Source organism: Cebidichthys violaceus, unplaced genomic scaffold (assembly GCF_023349555.1).
Source record: "Cebidichthys violaceus isolate CVI_PGR_0920_01 unplaced genomic scaffold, fCebVio1.0.p SCAF_2, whole genome shotgun sequence".
In the NCBI taxonomy this organism is placed as follows: domain Eukaryota; kingdom Metazoa; phylum Chordata; class Actinopteri; order Perciformes; family Stichaeidae; genus Cebidichthys; species Cebidichthys violaceus.
The window spans coordinates 16,324,797-16,346,382 of NW_027176372.1; the positions used below are offsets into that span (position 1 = coordinate 16,324,797).

At 41.6% G+C, this 21,586-nt stretch overlaps 3 protein-coding genes across 30 annotated transcripts in view; all 3 read left to right on the forward strand.

Annotated features, from left to right (window-relative positions):
* Positions 1-21,586, forward strand: part of LOC137875492 (protocadherin gamma-A11-like) — a 262,793-nt gene that overhangs the window by 211,166 nt on the left and 30,041 nt on the right. For 2 of the 28 annotated variants that reach the window (XM_068714762.1, XM_068714768.1), the window contains exon 1: positions 15,121-17,750. The exons of 25 other annotated variants lie outside the window; for them this stretch is intronic. In XM_068714762.1, the coding sequence (XP_068570863.1) occupies positions 15,267-17,750 (2,484 nt within the window). In that variant the 5' untranslated portion in view covers positions 15,121-15,266. Of the gene's footprint in view, positions 1-8,152; positions 10,778-15,120; positions 17,751-21,586 lie in introns of those variants that run through there. One more of the 28 variants, XM_068714763.1, reaches the window with a different exon arrangement.
* On the forward strand, positions 11,446-14,299 carry LOC137875494 (protocadherin gamma-C5-like). The gene has a single exon (XM_068714799.1). It carries the CDS (start codon positions 11,815-11,817, stop codon positions 14,290-14,292), a length of 2,478 nt encoding a protein of 825 aa, XP_068570900.1. The 5' UTR covers positions 11,446-11,814; the 3' UTR covers positions 14,293-14,299.
* Positions 18,569-21,317, forward strand: LOC137875794 (protocadherin gamma-C5-like). The gene has a single exon (XM_068715304.1). The coding sequence runs from the start codon at positions 18,843-18,845 to the stop codon at positions 21,315-21,317; it is 2,475 nt and encodes an 824-aa protein (XP_068571405.1). The 5' UTR covers positions 18,569-18,842.

A 21,586-nucleotide genomic window follows, 5' to 3' on the forward strand; every position in this document is an offset into this window, starting at 1 on the left:
TGTAAAGGACACAGACAGCCTGAGATGTTTCTTGACAAAATATAAAGCAATCAAAGGAGAGAGAGAGAGAGAGAGAGAGAGAGAGAGATAGAGAGAGAGAGAGAGAGAGAGAGAGAGAGAGAGAGAGAGAGAGAGAGAGAGAGAGAGAGAGAGAGATCTAGAGATCATTAGTTATATAACAAATGACATGGGGATGTCAGAAGTGATGTGACAAATTAAAACTGACCTAGAATGTATTCAAATCTAGCTGTCCACAAAGTCTGTAAAATAATAATTTCAATCAGCATCATACAGGCTGCTCAGAGTGACACAGTGAGGGATTAGTTTTGAGTCTCCACATGTGAGGGTTTACATTATATGCTGAATATGAAAGCTGTGTGTTGCGTTTTAACAGTATGTGTGTGGTGGACTGGGCAGGCCCTCTTGTAATAATGATGCCTGTGATGAGGAAAATAAAAGGCCACATATAGCATCATTTAAAGAGCCAGCTTGATGCATGAGTGATGACTAAATGCTTGTATGATGTGGATGAGGAAAGTGTGTCTGCAGTTATGTTTGCTCAGTTCTCTCCAGTATCGAAGGAAGCATCACATCAACTAGTGTGCATGGTCTGGTTGCTCTGGGTGGTGTGTGTGTTTTAGTCGTAAAGTCTGCAGGATGTTCTGGCTGTGTGCAAGTGGAACTGGGAGTTGACAAACTACAAGGTAGTTAATTGTCTTAACCCCCAAATCTGCTAGAAGCAGTCTGTCATCATTATCAGCCCACATCTGTGTCTGCTTTACCTGTTTCAACTGCGGTTAAACCAGTATGTCTCATTTTGTCAGGGTTGTTAATAGAAGGTTTTTACTGAGTACCATACATTCTTTTGGCCAGTGTCAGTGGGGTCAAAGCTCACAGAAACGACTTTTCAAGCAGCAAAATAGTTCAGCCTGTTTTGTACCTTGTACCACTTCAGCATGTTGTTGTTATTGTCTTTTTTTTGTTAAAAAATACCCTACCGTGGAGCTGTCATCATTCATTTTGTTGTTCAACTTGTTACTGACCACAAAACTATAATCACGTGCAGAAGCTCCTGGTTCCCACAGGCCCAAGCTCTTGTTTAAGTGTCCCGCCTTCCTAGCCAAGCTGTCTGGTGAGCAGCTGTGTGCCCATGTGTATGCCGTTGGGGCTGGTCCACTGTGAACTATGTGTGTGTTTGAGGATGTGGTTAATGTTTGTACTACAACCCTTTATTGTGTTTTTGTTTACAAGATTTCCCATATAACAGGGATCTTAGGGTGTGATTGTATTCCCACAGAGCAGACATTCTACACTGTAATACACTGATCTCAATATCAGTTGATGATATCAATAGGAAAACAAAAGTTCTCCGCTCCTGTGCATAATACTCTCTCCATGTGATGACTGTTGCTGTCTGTCCCTCTGGGACTGTTGTTATGCTGCTTTATACAAAAGGGCACATTTAAACTGGTACAGGATTGGGCCCTGCAGTTGGAGCAGTTGGAGGTCACCCCGAAAGTAAAGCTTAATGCTCCCTTTCAGCAAGCATCCACACTGCTTAAATGATAAGGACACAACGGTATTCTACTTGATCCTGACTAAGGAAGGACTTAGGAAGTAAAAAAGTATATTTTTTATAGAAGTATATCAGAATAAGCTGATACAGGCATTATTAGTGAAGAACATATCTTGCATGTAGCAGGTATTAATACATTACCTGGTCAAAAATGTACAGAAGACAAATGTATTGATTATGGTGCCGATATCACTTTTACTTTGTTCCTCAGGTGCATCAGATTGATGGGAGGACAAAAACTGAATTGTGCACAGGGTTTATTTACAATGAAACGGATGACAATACAATCATGTACATGCAAACTTTAATTAAGTGTACCTTTCTTTGCATGAAGGTGTGTAAACCTGACCTGTGTGCTTGAGAACATACATAAGTTTGGATGTGTGTTTGTGTCCCAGAGGTTGAAGTGTGGAGTTCTGCACTGGCAGATTCTCTCGGAAGGATTACACTAGGGATTACTTAGAACTGTGTAATATGGGGCAATGGCAAAGTTCTGTCAAGCACTGAAAGACTCCATAGCCATGCAGGCATTGCTAAAATATATTCTCAAAAGTCACATTTTGACATCAGTGTAGTGCATGATTGCATCTGTGTGTTTGATTAGGAGAATCAAATGTAGGAATGGGATTCGGAAGGACAGAGTCTTGCCTTCTATGGGAGTAAAGATGTAGTGAAAAATGATAATGATTATGTTATTGTAGTTGCATGATATGACTTCCACATGTATCATAGATTATGTTCACTGTGTTATTCTATTGCAGTTTAAATGACGTTTAAAAAAAACTTAAAAAACAATTTGCTTTACTAACTGACATTTACTCAGTTACTATAGTTATCATTGTGTCAAATAGCAGCTAAAACTGGTTAGCCACTGTTCAGCAGTCATTCTTGGTATCCAACAGTCTCCCTTTTTCCTCCTGATCTCATTTTCTGCATCCCTCCCCTCCCCCTCTCCAGCTGCACCACTCTGCTGCAGAGAGAGAAAGAGACAGAGAGAAAGGGAGAGGAAGATTGCTCAGTGTAGGACATTTTGTTCCATCTATAAAAGGAAATTTTACACCATACGGTGTCATTTCATCCTTGTGTAGGTCACCATGTCCATGACAAGAAGAAATATCTCCTACGTATCACTTTTCAGCCATTTATCAAGAGATGCTTTATTACCCAGCAGTCCATAAACATGTGCTTTGCTGGAACAACATATCATCAAAGTAAATATCAACAAATGTGTGTGATCATCATGTATCTTCCTTCCTCTGTCTTCTTTTTTGTCCATGTTGTTTTTGTAGCTCTTTTTTTGCCACCATGGCCAGCTCACAGGAAGCAGGGTGGGATGCGAGGAAGGGAGGTGGGATGTGTTACCATAGCAACAAGCTGACTCACTGGCAGGGCTGTACCATTTTCCATTGAGCCACAGGGGGTCAGCAGCAGATACAGCCTTTGAGCTGTGATGGCTCCATGCATTTGTTGATAGTTTGAGGATAGGAGACACCCCTGTTTTGGGCAAATAGGTGCAGCATCCTCAGACCTGGGGTGACAGATGATAAAGAAAGAGGGGGGGGGTGATCATGGCTGCTCTTGATATTTGTTCTGATGGGTGCCTCCCTGTTTGTTTTGCCTTCCCCTGTTTCAAAAAAACCATGTCCATAATTAGTATAGTATCTAACATATGGGCTTAAAATACCCAATTTCTTGTTGAATTTGATTCTGTTGAATGAAAAGAACAACATCCTTTTGGTGTCTTTTTTTTTCTTCTTTCATGTTGACCTGTTTGTTTTGGCTGGGTGTATTTTTTGAACCAACATTGTGTTATTACTTAAAATTTGTTCCTGTGCACAAACGAAAGGTATATTACAGGATATAATTTAAACTACAGTACACCACAGGACACTACAGTAGCTGCTTTGCTTTGTCTAAGAAGCTTATATTGGCTCTCACAAAGACACTCATACACACATCAGCTGTGACCAACACAGGGTCACAGAGCAAAGAATCTCATTAATAAGGGATGGATTTATCTCAGGGCATCGCCTCGAGGCCCCCTGCTGTTGCTTTTAGGGTAGTGGCTTTGTGCAGCAGTGCAGTGTTTTGGTTGTGATTCATACATTGTTGGTATGACAGGGTTTCCAGTTCCCTCAGCAATGATTGTTTTAGCGTTTTGGTGTGAACTGAAGTGGTTGTACTGTACCAAAGTATGTTAATCCTTCTGTTTGAAGGGCAAGTTGATGGTTGTACCCACTTTCTACTGTGTAGCATAATCTAACATACCATAAGTGAATGCTGTTGAAAATGATTCACAAAGCAATGACTGGATATATTTTTGGTAAGGCAACCACACTGAACTGTAACTCTGGACTGTGTGGGGTCATTCTCTATCCACTGATAATGATCATCGTCACACATACAAGGACAGAAATGCTAAAACAAGGTTTCTTTGAAGATCCATCCTCTCTCTCTCTCTCTGTCTCTCTCTCTCTCTCTCTCTCTCTCTCTCTAAATCATTCACACACAAATACACTCACATGGCAATATGTTCCCTAATGTTTTCTGAGTTTGATCATTTACACCCAGCTTGGTTCATTATTTCATCAATAAAGGTTATGTCCCAAAAATCAACTCAGTATTGTTAAAACAAACAGCTGTAATTGTTATAGTAGTATCATAATATGTTAAATTAATATATCATACTTTTGTATTTGAATACTTTCTGTTGAAAGATAAGCCACAATGTGTTATTACAGTTTGTGCTGATGGAGGCTCAATCGTATCGTTATTATACTGACTGAAGGCTGAAAAAAGATACAGATCAAACAACACATAATTGTTTACATATTTTGTTGACTTTAATAGTTCATGTGCACACACAGCAGACTGTTTTTTGTGAGCAATCCAATCATGACAGACAATTTATTATCCATCAAGACTCTATGAATCACAACTCCCATTTGTTGTGAGCCACATGGTAAGTATGTTTGTTGCTTCCCAAAGCCAGAATCTATATGCTGACCACCAGTCTAACTGACATCCTGTGTTTCTTGTTTTTCTCTTTCATGTGTCCCTCTTGTTGCCTGGTGCTGTTCCTGTCTCCTCCCTAACTCCTGTTAAATCCTGACTCACCAAATAAGGTAAGAAACAGTTTTCATCTTTGTTGTTCACAGACATCAAACACAAAGAGTGGTACAAACGTTCATTATTCTACAAATAGCACTGATAATTGATACACTGGCAACTGAACATCATACTCCAGATCACCGTGCAGTAACAGAATTCAAACACAGCCTATAGCAGCAGATACTGCATGTTTTACAGTGTCCAAGCATTACACATTGGCACTGAGTTAGATTAATCAGATCTTTTCACATACCTCACAAAACGTCTATCATCACTGATGATTGCTTCAATCAGGCGTTGATGGACACGTCGTTTGTTGACAGCTGATTGTGTGTGACAGTGTGAGTGGCTTCATGAACAAAATATGATGTGCTTTTTTTCTGATTGGGGTGTCATTATCCCATGAACATAATTTACAATCTATACTATATTGTAGACGATTACATTTAAATACTTTTCTCTGGGTAGTGAATGATATGTTAAACTTTCAGACTGTAATATTTTGAATCAATGTTTTAGCTCTTTTCTACATACTCTGTTTTTCAAGGTACCGCTTTACATTTTAACAAGAAGTTAGACAGCTCTCCCTACTAACAGGCTTATGTGGTTTAAGGAGAGTATTAGCAGAGGAAACCAGCTGGTAAAGTTACTTGAGCTTGAATGTAAGTTGCAGTGATTATACTGTCCAGCACTGTATCTTGGATTTTAGCCAGTGTTTTTGTGCTCTGGACCACCATCCACTTCAGTCAATCATAAAGAAAGATAGTACAGTAAACTATTGGAATACAGTGAGTTAAGAAAATACAGCACAAGTACAAAAAAAAGGCACACACCATGTGACACAAACATAAGAGGGTGTCTTAAGCCGAACTGCAGTATCTAATGTATCAGAGGAAATTGAGTGAAATCTCTTGACTCAAATCAATTAAAGTCCAGCAAAGTGTTGATTCATTTTTGAGGATGTAATATGTGGTGTTGGTGTACTGGATTTGATTATATTGTAAGGCGTTTTGGTCCTTAAATACATAATTTCACATTTTTGTTGAAACTGTTAATAAGAGCTTTTGGTTACATTTTATGATCATTATGGAGGATGAGGTGTTTCTGTTAATTATCCTATCCCCATTCATATAAATAGGGTGGACTAAATAATAGAAAAACATGCCAGGATAACACAATACAATTCAACAGCATCACAGACTGCAGCCTTCAAAATGACCTTATGGTTCAATCAACACCTCTCTGAAACAATTTCAACATAAAACTGAACATTAGAATCTTCCTAATATTCAAGACTAGGTTGCCTAATCAACTGGAAATGAGTGTATATGTAATTAATGTAAAAAAATACTATAAATATAAATGTTTAATATAGTGTAGACCAACACCTCACGCTACAGCTTTAAAAACATACCATACAACTGATTTAACACACAAACATTTAACTTAGCAGACTCAACCAAACCTAAACATACCTTAAGATGGACAGTAGATGGTCGCTTGTATTACATCCTACATGGGTTGCTGATTTTCGAATAATTCAGTGTCAGGTAATCTGATACAGGTTAGGGTAATATAATTATGCATGAACTGTTCATGTTGGACAATGACTGTATGAAGATGGGGGTGGCACTGCCATTCGCACTATAACCTCACAACAAGTTCAAATCCCCTGGCTTACTTGTTTTAGTTTTTTTATTGGAGTGTACATGTCCGTCTCTTTCTGTGTGGGTGTTAATGTGCTTGTTCGCGGATGTGTGTTGGCATTGTGATAGCCTGATGACCTGTTCAGTGTGTAAAGTGCCTTCTGTCCTGTGTATGCTGGGATAAGCTCCAGCCTGAACAGGACAAGTGGGTATGGAAAATAAATGAACTGATAGATGGGTGGAATCGTTTTAGTCCATGAAACTTCAACACTTTGTACTGTAGATCAACACCCGACAGTGAACACATGCAATTTGAGTCTTAACCAGAATTACAATTTGCGTGTGTGCTATGCAAGTCTTTATTGGGGAAGGTCTGATTTGACTAACCCAAAATTATTTATAATATATTTATTTATATTTATTTATTATAGAGTTACTCTCCAAATGCTGATTTTCCTCGCTGATAAAATACCAGTAGTATAGAGTTAGCGAGCATAAATATGTATTTTAAATTATCAAAACTTGATCATTTAAAATGTGACAATACATTCTTGAGCTTGTTATTTTCCTTTTGTATTAATGGTTCTTTTCGTGGCCTGTGTTTGCAGCACTAAAATCGAATTAGGTGTTTTAGTCTTCTGGCCGATCAACTTCTGTATTTATTCCTGTATGGTGTAGGAGAAATAGTAAGGAAGTTGATAATTTTTTTGTTTTGTTTCTCTGCTGCCTGCTGCCTTCATTGAGGGCCTGTGGGGCCGTCTGCCTCTCTAGCAGCATGCAGCAGCAGCAGTTGGCCGCCTGTGTGGCGCTGTCCACACGTGTGGTGCTGAAATCAGCTCAGGCGCTCTCCCTCTCCCTCTCGCTGTTTCTCACACTGCCTCTCTACATCTCCCTCTGTCGCCCACTTCCATTTATAACTGATGAATATCGCAAATACGTATTTATGGGGGTGTATATTTTTCATATGAATTTACATATGGTGTTACGGATTATTTTACCATTAGCACCATTGAATTTACGCATTTTGCAAGTGGAGGGATATTGCATGATTTTGATTCATGGTTTTCAGAATGATTTGATTGTCAGTGGTGACCAAACATCTATTAAAGACGAACGTGTAACACTGGCTTATGCGTCCATAAGAAAGAGAGAGAGAGAGAGAGAGAGAGAGAGAGAGAGAGAGAGAGAAAGAGAGAGAGAGAGGCACCATCTGCCCTCCCCCCTCCCTTTTTATTTGCTCTACAGACCTTCATACGGGTATTTTACGTTGGCTGCTGACAGATTATTTCTCCGAAGCTTGTGGAGAGCTTGGAAGACGTACTGACGTCTGCAGGCTGCATTAGCTTTCTCTGGCCACAGGAAGGCAACGAAGAGCCTTGTCAGCCACACAGGCATGTGCATGTATGCAGTTCCATACAGGCAAGAGGCTATATGCTGGTTTAACACAGAGCATTATATGAGTGATCATAAAAGGCTCAGGCATTCAGTTATTTATAGAACACTAGAAGTAGTCATCTATTATCCACAGCTTTTATAAATAATAAATATATCATATAGTTTTCATATTTATATTTATGGTCTTCAAGTACACATACAAACCGTTGAAGGTGATTGTGAGACTGTTTAATGGGTATAGTAAAATTATATTTTATATATTAGAGTCGTAACAACCAGGATTATTTTATTTGAATCATATTTTTACGTCACTGTTCTGTAGACGCTTACTGATGCCATCATTGGTGAAAATAGGTATTCTCCGTCCACCAATGAAATTCAGAGCTGTACAAAGAGATCTACTCCCTCTCACCGAGTAGCTTCAGCATCGTAGCCATTACAATGTTCTGCACAGGAGAGGAGGGATGCATATGCAGACACAAAGCATGACTGTCTCTGTGGACGCATCTACATTGGATCATAGACCTTTTACACTTAATCAGTTAAGAAGTTGGGATTGGAGTGAGAAGATATGGGATTTTTGGAACGAGGAATAATGTGGAACAAATTGCCTGCATGGCAGGTATTTTTGTGGTGGCATCATTTCTTTCTCTTGTGGACTACAATAGACGGACAGACTCGCTACAGTATCCCGGAGGAAGTGAAACAGGGCTCTGTGGTAGGAAATCTAGCCAGAGATTTGGGTTTGGTTGTATCTGAACTGCACCGACGTAAATTGCGGATAACCTCGGAAGCTGGTAAGCAGTATTTTAGTGTGGACTTGGGGAAGGGAGAACTGGTGGTGATTGATAGGATAGACAGGGAAGATCTGTGTGGACAAAGACCGTCATGTTTGTTGCCTTTGGAACTAGTCATAGATAACCCCCTTCAGCTGCATAGAGTCGAAATTGAAATCCAAGATACAAACGACAATTCGCCTAGTTTTCTTACTAAAGAGAAAGTATTGCAAATTGCAGAACTGGTCAATCCAGGCGCGCGGTTTCCTTTAGAAAGTGCACAGGATCCCGACGTGGGCTCTAATTCTGTACGGTCTTATCTTATAAGCAAAAATGATAATTTCAAATTGACTGTTAAAACCCACAAGGATGGTAGAAAAATCCCTGAACTGGTGCTCGAAAAACCTCTTGATCGAGAAAAGCTGCCTGTGCACAATCTTATTCTCACTGCTGTAGATGGTGGCGATCCGGTGCACTCAGGGACATCTGAAATTACAGTTATAGTTCTTGACAACAATGACAATGCACCACAATTTGAAAAGCAGGTATACGAAGCTAATGTCAGCGAAAATGCAAGACTTGGAACAGAAATATTGCACGTCAAAGCCACAGATGCAGACGAAGGACTAAATGGAGAAATCGAATACTACTTCGCAGAGCAAACTACAGATCTCATTTTATCATTATTTGACATTGAACCTTTTACTGGAGCTATTGTTGTCAAAGGAAGTTTAGACCATGAAACGAACCCTTTACATAGATTTGACATAACTGCTAAAGACAAAGGAAACCCTAAGATGGATGGGCATTGTGGCGTCGAAATTAAAATAGTTGACATTAACGACAATATACCGGAAATAATTGTGACGTCTTTAACAACACCTGTTCCAGAAGACTCTGCAATCGGAACAGTTATTGCATTGATAAGTGCAAAAGACCCAGATTCGGGTGACAATGGTAAGATTACGTTAAGCGTGTCTTCCAGATCCCCCTTTAAATTAAATCCTTCAGTCTCTAACCATTTCTCATTAGTGACGAAAGGGCCACTTGACCGTGAAAAAAATGGCAAGTATAGTGTCAAGATAAGTGCTACTGATTCTGGGAAGCCCCCATTATCGAGTGAAAAAATAATACTTGTTGAGTTGTTAGATGTAAATGACAACCCACCAGTTTTCTCCCAGCGTTCTTATGTAGTTTATGTAAAAGAGAATCATGCTCCTGGGAAGATATTGTGCTCGGTGTCCGCATCTGATCCTGATTCAGGTGACAACGCGAAGATATCCTACTCCATCTTGGAATCTAAAGTGCAGGAGGTTTCTGTCTCATCTTATGTTTACATTAACTCAGATAACGGCAGCATCTACAGCATGCACTCGTTTGACTATGAGAAACTGAAGGTGTTTCAGATTCAGGTTCAGGCAAAGGATCAGGGCTCTCCGTCTCTCAGCAGCAACGCCACTGTCCATGTTTTTATCCTGGACCAGAACGACAACGCCCCCGCTGTTATTTACCCCTCCTCCGCTGCCCTGGGCTCCCTCTCTCATCAGAGGATGTCCCGCTCCGCTAAAGCGGGTCACCTGGTGACTAAGGTGACGGCCGTGGACGCTGACTCGGGCCATAACGCCTGGATCTCCTACAAACTGGCGGAGGCCACAGACGCGTCTCTGTTCACTGTCAATCTGTACACAGGGGAGGTGAGGACTAAACGCGCTGTGTCCGAGCAGGACGACTCCTCTCAGAGGCTGCTTATAGAGATCAAGGACGACGGGGAACCGGTCCAGTCCGCCACCGTCACGGTGTCCATCCTGCTGGAGGACGGCCTCCATGAGCCCATCTTAGACCTCCGACAGAAAGTGACCGAGCCCATCAAGAAAACTGGGAGAATCACTCTGTATTTGATTCTCTCTCTGGCCTCGGTGTCCGTGCTGTCTCTGGTGACTTTTCTCATCTTAGCGGTTAAATGCATGAGGACCAGCAGAAGCAGCGGTAGTTGCTGCATGACACGGAGCGACTGTGATAATTACAAGAACCCCAACAGAAACCTGCAGATTCAGCTCAACACTGATGGACCTATAAAGTACGTGGAGGTCCTGGGAGGAGACATGTTGTCTCAGAGTCAGTCCTTCAGGTCCTGTATGTCTCCAATGTCTCCAATGTCAGAGTACAGTGATTTCACTTTGATTAAACCCAGCAGCACCACTGACTTTAATGAGGTGATCAGTGTTCTGGATGCGTCTTTACCCGACAGTACCTGGACCTTTGAGAGCCAGCAGGTGAGCAAAACAAATTCATTCTTTCAAAATTCGCATTCTCCGAGAGGCTCAATGAAATCTCTCTCTCTCTCTCTCTCTCTCTCTCTCTCTCTCTCTCTCTCTCTATATATATATATATATATATATATATATATATATATATATATATATATATATATATATATATATATATCCATCCAGCCATCTATCCACATACATACATACATACATACATACATATGTTTGGTTAAAATATTTGAAAAGTCATAGTGGGCAATAGTGTCTTCAGAAACTGTTTGTAATTGTGTTCAAGTCTGTAAATATAGTCTATGGTAAACATTTCCACAGCCCTTTCTGGATAGTTCAGCACCATGAGAGTGGACAGCGACTCTTGGTGGAAAGCAGAAATGCTTAGAGGCACAAACTGTGTGTGTGAACGTGTGTTTAGCTGCTGCTGCTGATCATCTTTCAAAAAACAAGGAACAATTCTCGTTTCCTAAACTTGTTTCAATGTGATTAGTTAAAGTATGAACTATGGATCTGTGGGAAATATAATTGTTTACAACTGACGTTATATTAGGCTAAGTTCATGTTATTTAGTTTTTCTTTCTTTCTTTTCAAAACTCTTACTTTAATAATGATATTGTAGTCACGTGATACCTTTATTTACGTCCCATGAGTCTCAAAATAAATGCTTTTGGTTAAAGTGAGGGGGCACAAAGAGAATAGATGCTGTGACTTTAAGAGTGACGATCAGTTTCCCTCTCATTGGATGGTGGAAGAGGATGCTGTGCACCAATAGGATTCAGAACTGTACAAAGCAATCTAGTCCCTGCCCCCATGCAGCCTCAGTGCTGTAACGCTTTCAATATAACGAGCTCGAGGACAGAGACAGCAATGAGCCCGTATTTTATTATGTAAAAAAGGTCTAATTCAGCTTACAGACATGCTCAGTAATTGTGGGATATCGTATATTGGAACAAAACCTGCGATGATGGATTTCAGCGTTATTTTATACAAGATGACGACTGGAAATAACTTGTTATAGCGGACCAAGGATGACAAAGACAATAGGATACCGAGACTGGAGATGGCTTGCGCTTTGGTGGCATCATTTCTTTCTTTTGTGGACTACAATAAACGGACAGACTCGTTACAGCATCCCAGAGGAACTGAAACAGGGATCTGTGGTAGGAAATCTAGCCAAAGATCTGGGTTTGGGACTATCAGAGATTTTTGATCGTAAACTGCGTGTCTCCTCTGAGGCTGGTAAGCAGTATTTCAGTGTTGATGCGGGGAAGGGCGAGCTGGTGGTGAATGACAGAATAGACAGAGAGACTCTATGTGGACAAAGCGCAAGCTGTGTTCTACCTCTGCAGGTTGTAATTGAAGACCCGTTACAACTGTTTCGCGTTGAGGTAGAAATACAAGACATTAATGACAATGAGCCTAGATTTCCATCAAATGATATCACATTAGAGGTTGCGGAATCTATGGGTTTAGGGGTTCGTTTTCCTTTAGAAGGCGCCATAGACCCAGATGTTGGCAGTAATGCATTAAAGTCGTACACTCTCAGTAAAGATGATTGTTTTAATATTCGAATTAAAGAACTTGCCGGTGGAAGGAAAGTCCCTGAATTGATTTTAGCAAAAAATTTAGATAGAGAGAAAAAGGCCGTTCATAAGCTTTTGTTGACAGCTCTAGATGGAGGCAACCCAGTGAGATCAGGGACCGCTCAGCTATCTATTAAAGTCCTTGACAATAACGATAACGTTCCAACTTTTGAGAAAACGTTGTATAAAGTGTCCATTAGTGAAAATGCTGCAGAAGGCGCATTAATAGTACAAACAAAAGCGACAGACATGGACGATGGTCAAAACGGAGAGATAGAATACTCATTTGGAGCTCACACATTAGATACTGTTCTCTCTGTTTTTAGTATTGATCATACATCGGGAACAATATTTCTTAAAGGAAAACTAGATTTCGAAACAACTCCAAATTATGAATTGGACATCAGTGCAAAAGATAAAGGCAGTCTGAGAATGGAGGGGCATTGTACTGTGCATGTTGAAGTTTTAGATGTTAACGATAATGCCCCAGAAATAATACTCACCTCTCATCCAAAGCCAGTGCGCGAAGACTCGACTAATGGCACCGTAGTAGCTTTGCTCAGTGCCAGAGACCTTGACTCCGGTGTTAATGGTAAAGTAACATTACAGCTCCCAAAGAAATGCCCATTTGCCCTAAAACCATCGTTTTCTCACAATTACGCACTGGTTACTAATGGTGTTTTAGACAGAGAAAATGTTTCGGAATATAATATTGAAATAACAGCCTTTGATTCAGGCTCTCCTCCGCTGTCCAGTAAGAAGATGATACCTGTCAGCATCACTGATGTGAATGACAACCCCCCTATATTCACCCAGCCCTCCTATAATGTGTATTTAAAAGAGAATGGGGTACCAGGCTCTATACTGTATTCAGTGTCAGCATCTGATCTGGATTTTGGTGAAAACGCCAAAATCTCTTACTCTATACTTGACTCTAAAGTGCAGGAGGTTTCTGTCTCATCTTATGTTTACATTAACTCAGATAACGGCAGCATCTACAGCATGCACTCGTTTGACTATGAGAAACTGAAGGTGTTTCAGATTCAGGTTCAGGCAAAGGATCAGGGCTCTCCGTCTCTCAGCAGCAACGCCACTGTCCATGTTTTTATCCTGGACCAGAACGACAACGCCCCCGCTGTTATTTACCCCTCCTCCGCTGCCCTGGGCTCCCTCTCTCATCAGAGGATGTCCCGCTCCGCTAAAGCGGGTCACCTGGTGACTAAGGTGACGGCCGTGGACGCTGACTCGGGCCATAACGCCTGGATCTCCTACAAACTGGCGGAGGCCACAGACGCGTCTCTGTTCACTGTCAATCTGTACACAGGGGAGGTGAGGACTAAACGCGCTGTGTCCGAGCAGGACGACTCCTCTCAGAGGCTGCTTATAGAGATCAAGGACGACGGGGAACCGGTCCAGTCCGCCACCGTCACAGTGTCCATCCTTCTGGAGGACGGCCTCCATGAGCCCATCTTAGACCTCCGACAGAAAGTGACCGAGCCCATCAAGAAAACTGGGAGAATCACTCTGTATTTGATTCTCTCTCTGGCCTCGGTGTCCGTACTGTCTCTGGTGACTTTTCTCATCTTAGCGGTTAAATGCATGAGGACCAGCAGAAGCAGCGGTAGTTGCTGCATGACACGGAGCGACTGTGATAATAACAAGAACCCCAACAGAAACCTGCAGATTCAGCTCAACACTGATGGACCTATAAAGTACGTGGAGGTCCTGGGAGGAGACATGTTGTCTCAGAGTCAGTCCTTCAGGTCCTGTATGTCTCCAATGTCTCCAATGTCAGAGTACAGTGATTTCACTTTGATTAAACCCAGCAGCACCACTGACTTTAATGAGGTGATCAGTGTTCTGGATGCGTCTCTACCCGACAGTACCTGGACCTTTGAGAGCCAGCAGGTGAGCAATAAATGACCATTAATAATAGTGAAGAAAAATATCTAATTTTCCTTAGTTATTTCTTACAGGAAATACTCTATCATAGCGTAGTCTGTCATGGAAATCAACTGTGGAAACATAAGTCATGTATGCATCTATCTGGCTGGCTGGCTGGTCGTTTTACAACAGGCTGTGTGTTGGTTGGTCTCCCTGTGTTCCCTCTCCCCTCTCTTTTAATTTCACAATATGATGTTTTCATTATACATTTTCGCAGTGTCCACTGTAAAATGATCCTCCAATGTAGGTAAATCAAAGTAATTTGCAATACATGTATTCATAGACGGTTAAAATAGCGGTGTTAAATGATGCATCAAGTTAGTGTTATACGTACGTTTAAACATTTCAGCACCACATTAGCGGACAGCGAATGTCAAATATAGATTCGATCATTCAACGTCGGAACCGAGTTAATTTATCCACTCTACAATTATATTAACAAGAGATAACTGTTAAATGATTGTTACATGTTTACAGGTTGTTTTTTTTGTGACAAGCAACGTAATGTTATGTTTACAATGCGTGTGAGATACTGACTTCAAGGAGGTTTTCATTTATCTTTTAATTCTTTACAAGGTTGTCTTGTATTGTCTAATATTCAGTGATATTTGTCATAATCACCTCAGATGAACGCTCAAACAGAGAATAGATGCTGCCACTTTAAGAGTGTCGATCAGTTTCCCTCTCATTGGATGGTGGAAGAGGATGCTGTGCACCAATAGGATTCAGAACTGTACAAAGCAATCTAGTCCCTGCCCCCATGCAGCCTCAGCGCTGTAACACTTAGAACGCAAAGAGCTCGTGGAGAGACAGCAATGAGCTTGTATTTTCTAAGATGTAATCATTGATTTAAGCTTAAAGTCATGCTCAAACCTTGTGGCATTTTTCTTTTGAGGTATTTCCTATTACCATGGATTCCTACATTGTTATAAACAAGATCTCGATTGGATATAATGTGTTATAGCGGACCAAGGATGACAAAGACAATAGGATACCGAGACTGGAGATGGCTTGCGCTTTGGTGGCATCATTTCTTTCTTTTGTGGACTACAATAAACGGACAGACTCGATACAGCATCCCGGAGGAACTGAAACAGGGCTCTGTGGTAGGAAATCTAGCCACAGATCTGGGTTTGGGATTATCAGACATTTTTGAACGAAAAATGCATGTCGCCTCTGAGGCTGGTAAGCAGTATTTCAGTGTTGATGCGGGGAAGGGCGAGCTGGTGGTGAATGACAGGATAGACAGAGAGACTCTATGTGGACAAAGCGCCAGCTGTGTTCTACCTCTGCAAGTAGTTGTGGAAAATCCTTTGCGGTCTCATCGAATTGAAGTGGAAATAAGAGACATAAATGACAATTCTCCCAGTTTCCATACACAGGAAATTAATCTTAAAATACCAGAATCAGTTGCACTAGGCAGACGTTTTCCTTTGGAGAGCGCGGAGGACCCTGATGTTGGAAGCAATTCTTTGAAAACGTACTCACTGAGCAAAAACGAATATTTTTCTCTAAAATTTAAGGACACTAAAAATGGTAAAGCTGTCCCAGAATTGGTGTTAGAAAAGCCTTTAGACAGAGAAAAGAATGCGCTCCATCAACTGCTGTTGACAGCATTAGATGGAGGAAACCCGGTCAAATCGGGAACCTGTAAGATTATCATTACCATACTTGATAATAACGACAATTTTCCAGTATTCAACGAAAATGAGTACAAAGTGACTTTAAAGGAGAACAGTACCAAAGGAACGTTTGTAATCAAACTAACAGCAACAGATGCCGATGATGGTCTTAATGCTGAAATTAAATATTCTTTTGGGCCCCGCACTCCAGACTCTGTGTTATCAACATTTGAAATCAATGATATAACAGGACAAATAGTATTAAAGGGAGAACTAGATTATGAGAGTTCTAAATCATACCTTATCGATATAACTGCTAAAGACAAAGGCATTCCCGAAATGGAGGGTAACTGTCGTGTACAGTTGGACGTAGAGGATATAAATGATAATGCCCCAGAAATTGTGCTAACTTCAAAACCCAGTCCTGTACGCGAGGACGCACCAAGTGGCACAGTAGTGGCTTTGATCAGTGCGCGAGACCTTGACTCAGGTGATAACGGTAAAGTGACGTTACAGCTTCCTAAACGGTGTCCTTTCACTCTGAAACCATCGTTCTCTAATAATTACGAACTGGTTACCAGTGGTGCTTTAGACCGAGAGAGTTACTCAGAGTATAATATTGAGATAACAGCCACTGATTCAGGCTCTCCTCCTCTATCCAGTAAGAAGATGATACCTGTCAGCATCACTGATGTGAATGACAACCCCCCTATATTCACTCAGCCCTCCTATAATGTGTATTTAAAAGAGAATGGGGTACCAGGCTCTATACTGTACTCAGTGTCAGCATCTGATCTGGACTTTGGTGAAAACGCCAAAATCTCTTACTCTATACTGGACTCTAAAGTGCAGGAGGTTTCTGTCTCATCTTATGTTTACATTAACTCAGATAACGGCAGCATCTACAGCATGCACTCGTTTGACTATGAGAAACTGAAGGTGTTTCAGATTCAGGTTCAGGCAAAGGATCAGGGCTCTCCGTCTCTCAGCAGCAACGCCACTGTCCATGTTTTTATCCTGGACCAGAACGACAACGCCCCCGCTGTTATTTACCCCTCCTCCGCTGCCCTGGGCTCCCTCTCTCATCAGAGGATGTCCCGCTCCGCTAAAGCGGGTCACCTGGTGACTAAAGTGACGGCCGTGGACGCTGACTCGGGCCATAACGCCTGGATCTCCTACAAACTGGCGGAGGCCACAGACGCGTCTCTGTTCACTGTCAATCTGTACACAGGGGAGGTGAGGACTAAACGCGCTGTGTCCGAGCAGGACGACTCCTCTCAGAGGCTGCTTATAGAGATCAAGGACGACGGGGAACCGGTCCAGTCCGCCACCGTCACGGTGTCCATCCTGCTGGAGGACGGCCTCCATGAGCCCATCTTAGACCTCCGACAGAAAGTGACCGAGCCCATCAAGAAAACTGGGAGAATCACTCTGTATTTGATTCTCTCTCTGGCCTCGGTGTCCGTGCTGTCTCTGGTGACTTTTCTCATCTTAGCGGTTAAATGCATGAGGACCAGCAGAAGCAGCGGTAGTTGCTGCATGACACGGAGCGACTGTGATAATTACAAGAACCCCAACAGAAACCTGCAGATTCAGCTCAACACTGATGGACCTATAAAGTACGTGGAGGTCCTGGGAGGAGACATGTTGTCTCAGAGTCAGTCCTTCAGGTCCTGTATGTCTCCAATGTCTCCAATGTCAGAGTACAGTGATTTCACTTTGATTAAACCCAGCAGCACCACTGACTTTAATGAGGTGATCAGTGTTCTGGATGCGTCTCTACCCGACAGTACCTGGACCTTTGAGAGCCAGCAGGTGAGCAGAGAGTAAAATATTATGCTATATGTATATATATATATATATATATATATATATATATATATATATATATATATATATATATATATATATATATATATAGTCTTACAAAATTCATGTAATTATATCACTTTTTTTTTTTTTTTTGCTTTCCCTTGAGGTCAGGTTTTATTTGATATCCCAAACTATTAAAGCATTATCACACTCAGGTTTTTATTTTCAACATTGTTAGCGAAGTTTACATGTTTTTTTCTCACAGCAATGGTATTCCTACAAACGTGCAACTGGTCTTTGTGACTTCATATTCAAATACCTGTGCATCTTCAGAAACATCTCGCTGAATATGAATGAGTAAAATGAAAGAATATTCATGCTGCTTCAGTACATTCCAGGTTTTCAGTTTTGCAGTGTCTCTTTGATTTTCTGACTCAAACAGCTAAGCAAAATAAGCAAGTACAATCATTTTGAGGATATTCCAATGAATCATAGTACATTGTAAACTACTCTATTAAAATATTAGCTGTTGCTTAAAGTTTAGTGTTCAATTTAGTTATATGTATTTGATCGTGGATTTAATTTTGGACACCTGGCAAAACAGAGGTAAATGTTAAAATAGAAATTGCAGTATAAATACATTTACATAAAAGTTTGAACTCATAACAATCTAAATAAATAGACAAATATTGTCTACATTTAAATTGTTCATTGGCATAAGCACCCCATTGTGCAATCTCATACAGTTTTGAATTGCAATGCTGCGTCTTGAACACATTGCTATTTTGATCCTATTGGCTGTTGGTGGTTGCTGTGCACCAATAGCATTAGTAGTTGTACAAAGAGATCTACTCCCTCCCCCATCCATGCTCACCACTGTAGCCAGTACGTTGCTTGGAGCCCGAGATGAGAGGAGGATGCGTTTAAACACTCAGATTGAATAATATACCTTCGATCTGCTTCTCATGGTGCATATATTTCTAAATGGATATTTTTGGATTTCAGCAAGTTTATCGTTGATGGATTTTCGCATTGACCTCTTTATTCTGAACAATATTTCGATGGGAAATAACGTCGTATTGTAACGGACCGGGGATGACAAAGAGAATGGGATACCGAGACTGGAGATGGTGGGCGCTTTGGTGGCATCATTTCTTTCTCTTGTGGACTACAATAGACGCACAGACTCGTTATAGCATCCCAGAAGAGATGGAACAGGGCTCTGTTGTAGGAAATCTAGCCAAAGATCTGGGTTTGGGACTATCAGACATTTTTGACCGTAAGCTGCGTGTTGCCTCTGAGGCTGGTAAGCAGTATTTCAGTGTTGATGCGGGGAAGGGCGAGCTGGTGGTGAATGACAGGATAGACAGAGAGACTCTATGTGGACAAAGCACCAGCTGTGTTCTACCTCTGCAGGTTGTAATAGAGAACCCGCTACAGTTACACCGAATAGAAGTGGAAATAAGAGATGTAAATGACAATGCTCCTAGTTTTCTCAAAAGCGATCACATAATAGAAATTGCTGAATCCACCGTCGTAGGTGTGCGTTTTCCTTTAGAGAGTGCAGAGGATCCCGATGTTGGGAGTAACGGATTAAAGACGTACACACTAAGCAAAGATGATTGCTTCACCTTAAAAGTTAAAGAAATTGAAAATGGGCGTAAAATACCAGAGTTAGTATTGAATAAATCATTGGATCGCGAGAAAAAAGCCATTCACTATTTATTTCTTACTGCTGTGGACGGAGGAAATCCGGTTAAGTCTGGAACTTCAAAAATAACTGTTAATGTGCTTGATATTAATGACAATGTGCCGTTATTCGAAAATACCATCTATAAAGTTGCTGTTCAAGAAAACAGTGCAAATGGCTCCTTTGTAATTACAACAAAAGCCACAGACATAGATGAGGGTCCAAATGGAGAGGTTGAGTACTCACTTGGTGTACACACGCCACCAGCGGTGTTGTCATTATTTCATATCGATGCTGTAACGGGAGATATATTTTTGAAAAACCAGCTGGACCACGAAACTCAACCCTCATATCGAATTGATATTAGTGCAAAGGACAAAGGCTCGCCTAAAATGGAGGGTCACTGCACTGTGCAGGTGGATGTCTTAGATGTAAATGATAACGCTCCAGAAATTGTGCTGACTTCGAAACCTACTTCTGTGCCCGAAGACTCTCGCAGTGGGACTGTAGTGGCTTTACTCGGCGTCCGTGACCTTGATTCCGGTGATAACGGTAAAGTTACATTAACACTTCCAAAAAAATCTCCCTTTACTCTTAAACCGTCTTTTTCTAATAATTACGCACTGGTTACCAGTGGTGCTTTAGACCGAGAGAGGTTCTCAGAGTATAATATTGAGATAACAGCCACTGATTCAGGCTCTCCTCCTCTATCCAGTAAGCGAATTGTACCTGTCAGCATCACTGATGTGAATGACAACCCCCCTATATTCACTCAGCCCTCCTATAATGTGTATTTAAAAGAGAATGGGGTACCAGGCTCTATACTGTATTCAGTATCAGCATCTGATCTAGACTTTGGTGAAAACGCCAAAATCTCTTACTCTATACTGGACTCTAAAGTGCAGGAGGTTTCTGTCTCATCTTATGTTTACATTAACTCAGATAACGGCAGCATTTACAGCATGCACTCGTTTGACTATGAGAAACTGAAGGTGTTTCAGATTCAGGTTCAGGCAAAGGATCAGGGCTCTCCGTCTCTCAGCAGCAACGCCACTGTCCATGTTTTTATCCTGGACCAGAACGACAACGCCCCCGCTGTTATTTACCCCTCCTCCGCTGCCCTGGGCTCCCTCTCTCATCAGAGGATGTCCCGCTCCGCTAAAGCGGGTCACCTGGTGACTAAAGTGACGGCCGTGGACGCTGACTCGGGCCATAACGCCTGGATCTCCTACAAACTGGCGGAGGCCACAGACGCGTCTCTGTTCACTGTCAATCTGTACACAGGGGAGGTGAGGACTAAACGCGCTGTGTCCGAGCAGGACGACTCCTCTCAGAGGCTGCTTATAGAGATCAAGGACGACGGGGAACCGGTCCAGTCCGCCACCGTCACGGTGTCCATCCTGCTGGAGGACGGCCTCCATGAGCCCATCTTAGACCTCCGACAGAAAGTGACCGAGCCCATCAAGAAAACTGGGAGAATCACTCTGTATTTGATTCTCTCTCTGGCCTCGGTGTCCGTGCTGTCTCTGGTGACTTTTCTCATCTTAGCGGTTAAATGCATGAGGACCAGCAGAAGCAGCGGTAGTTGCTGCATGACACGGAGCGACTGTGATAATTACAAGAACCCCAACAGAAACCTGCAGATTCAGCTCAACACTGATGGACCTATAAAGTACGTGGAGGTCCTGGGAGGAGACATGTTGTCTCAGAGTCAGTCCTTCAGGTCCTGTATGTCTCCAATGTCTCCAATGTCAGAGTACAGTGATTTCACTTTGATAAAACCCAGCAGCACCACTGACTTTAATGAGGTGATCAGTGTTCTGGATGCGTCTTTACCCGACAGCACCTGGACCTTTGAGAGCCAGCAGGTGAGCAGATGACAGTTTATTTTAATGTCCCATTCATAGTTTGTTAGATTTCCATATTTGAATCACATCGTGCTGTTTGTTTTTCGTCTGATAATCTTGTTTTCATGGTAAAAACTGAAAGCAGGCCAGCTTTGTTTTATCAGTCTTTTATGCTGTGTATAAGCTTACACTTACTTATAACGCTGTTATGAACTATGCGCATCAATAATTGCATAAATTTAGCATCAACTCACAATGTCAAAACGTCAACAACTTGTAATTGCCAAATATTAGAGAACTAA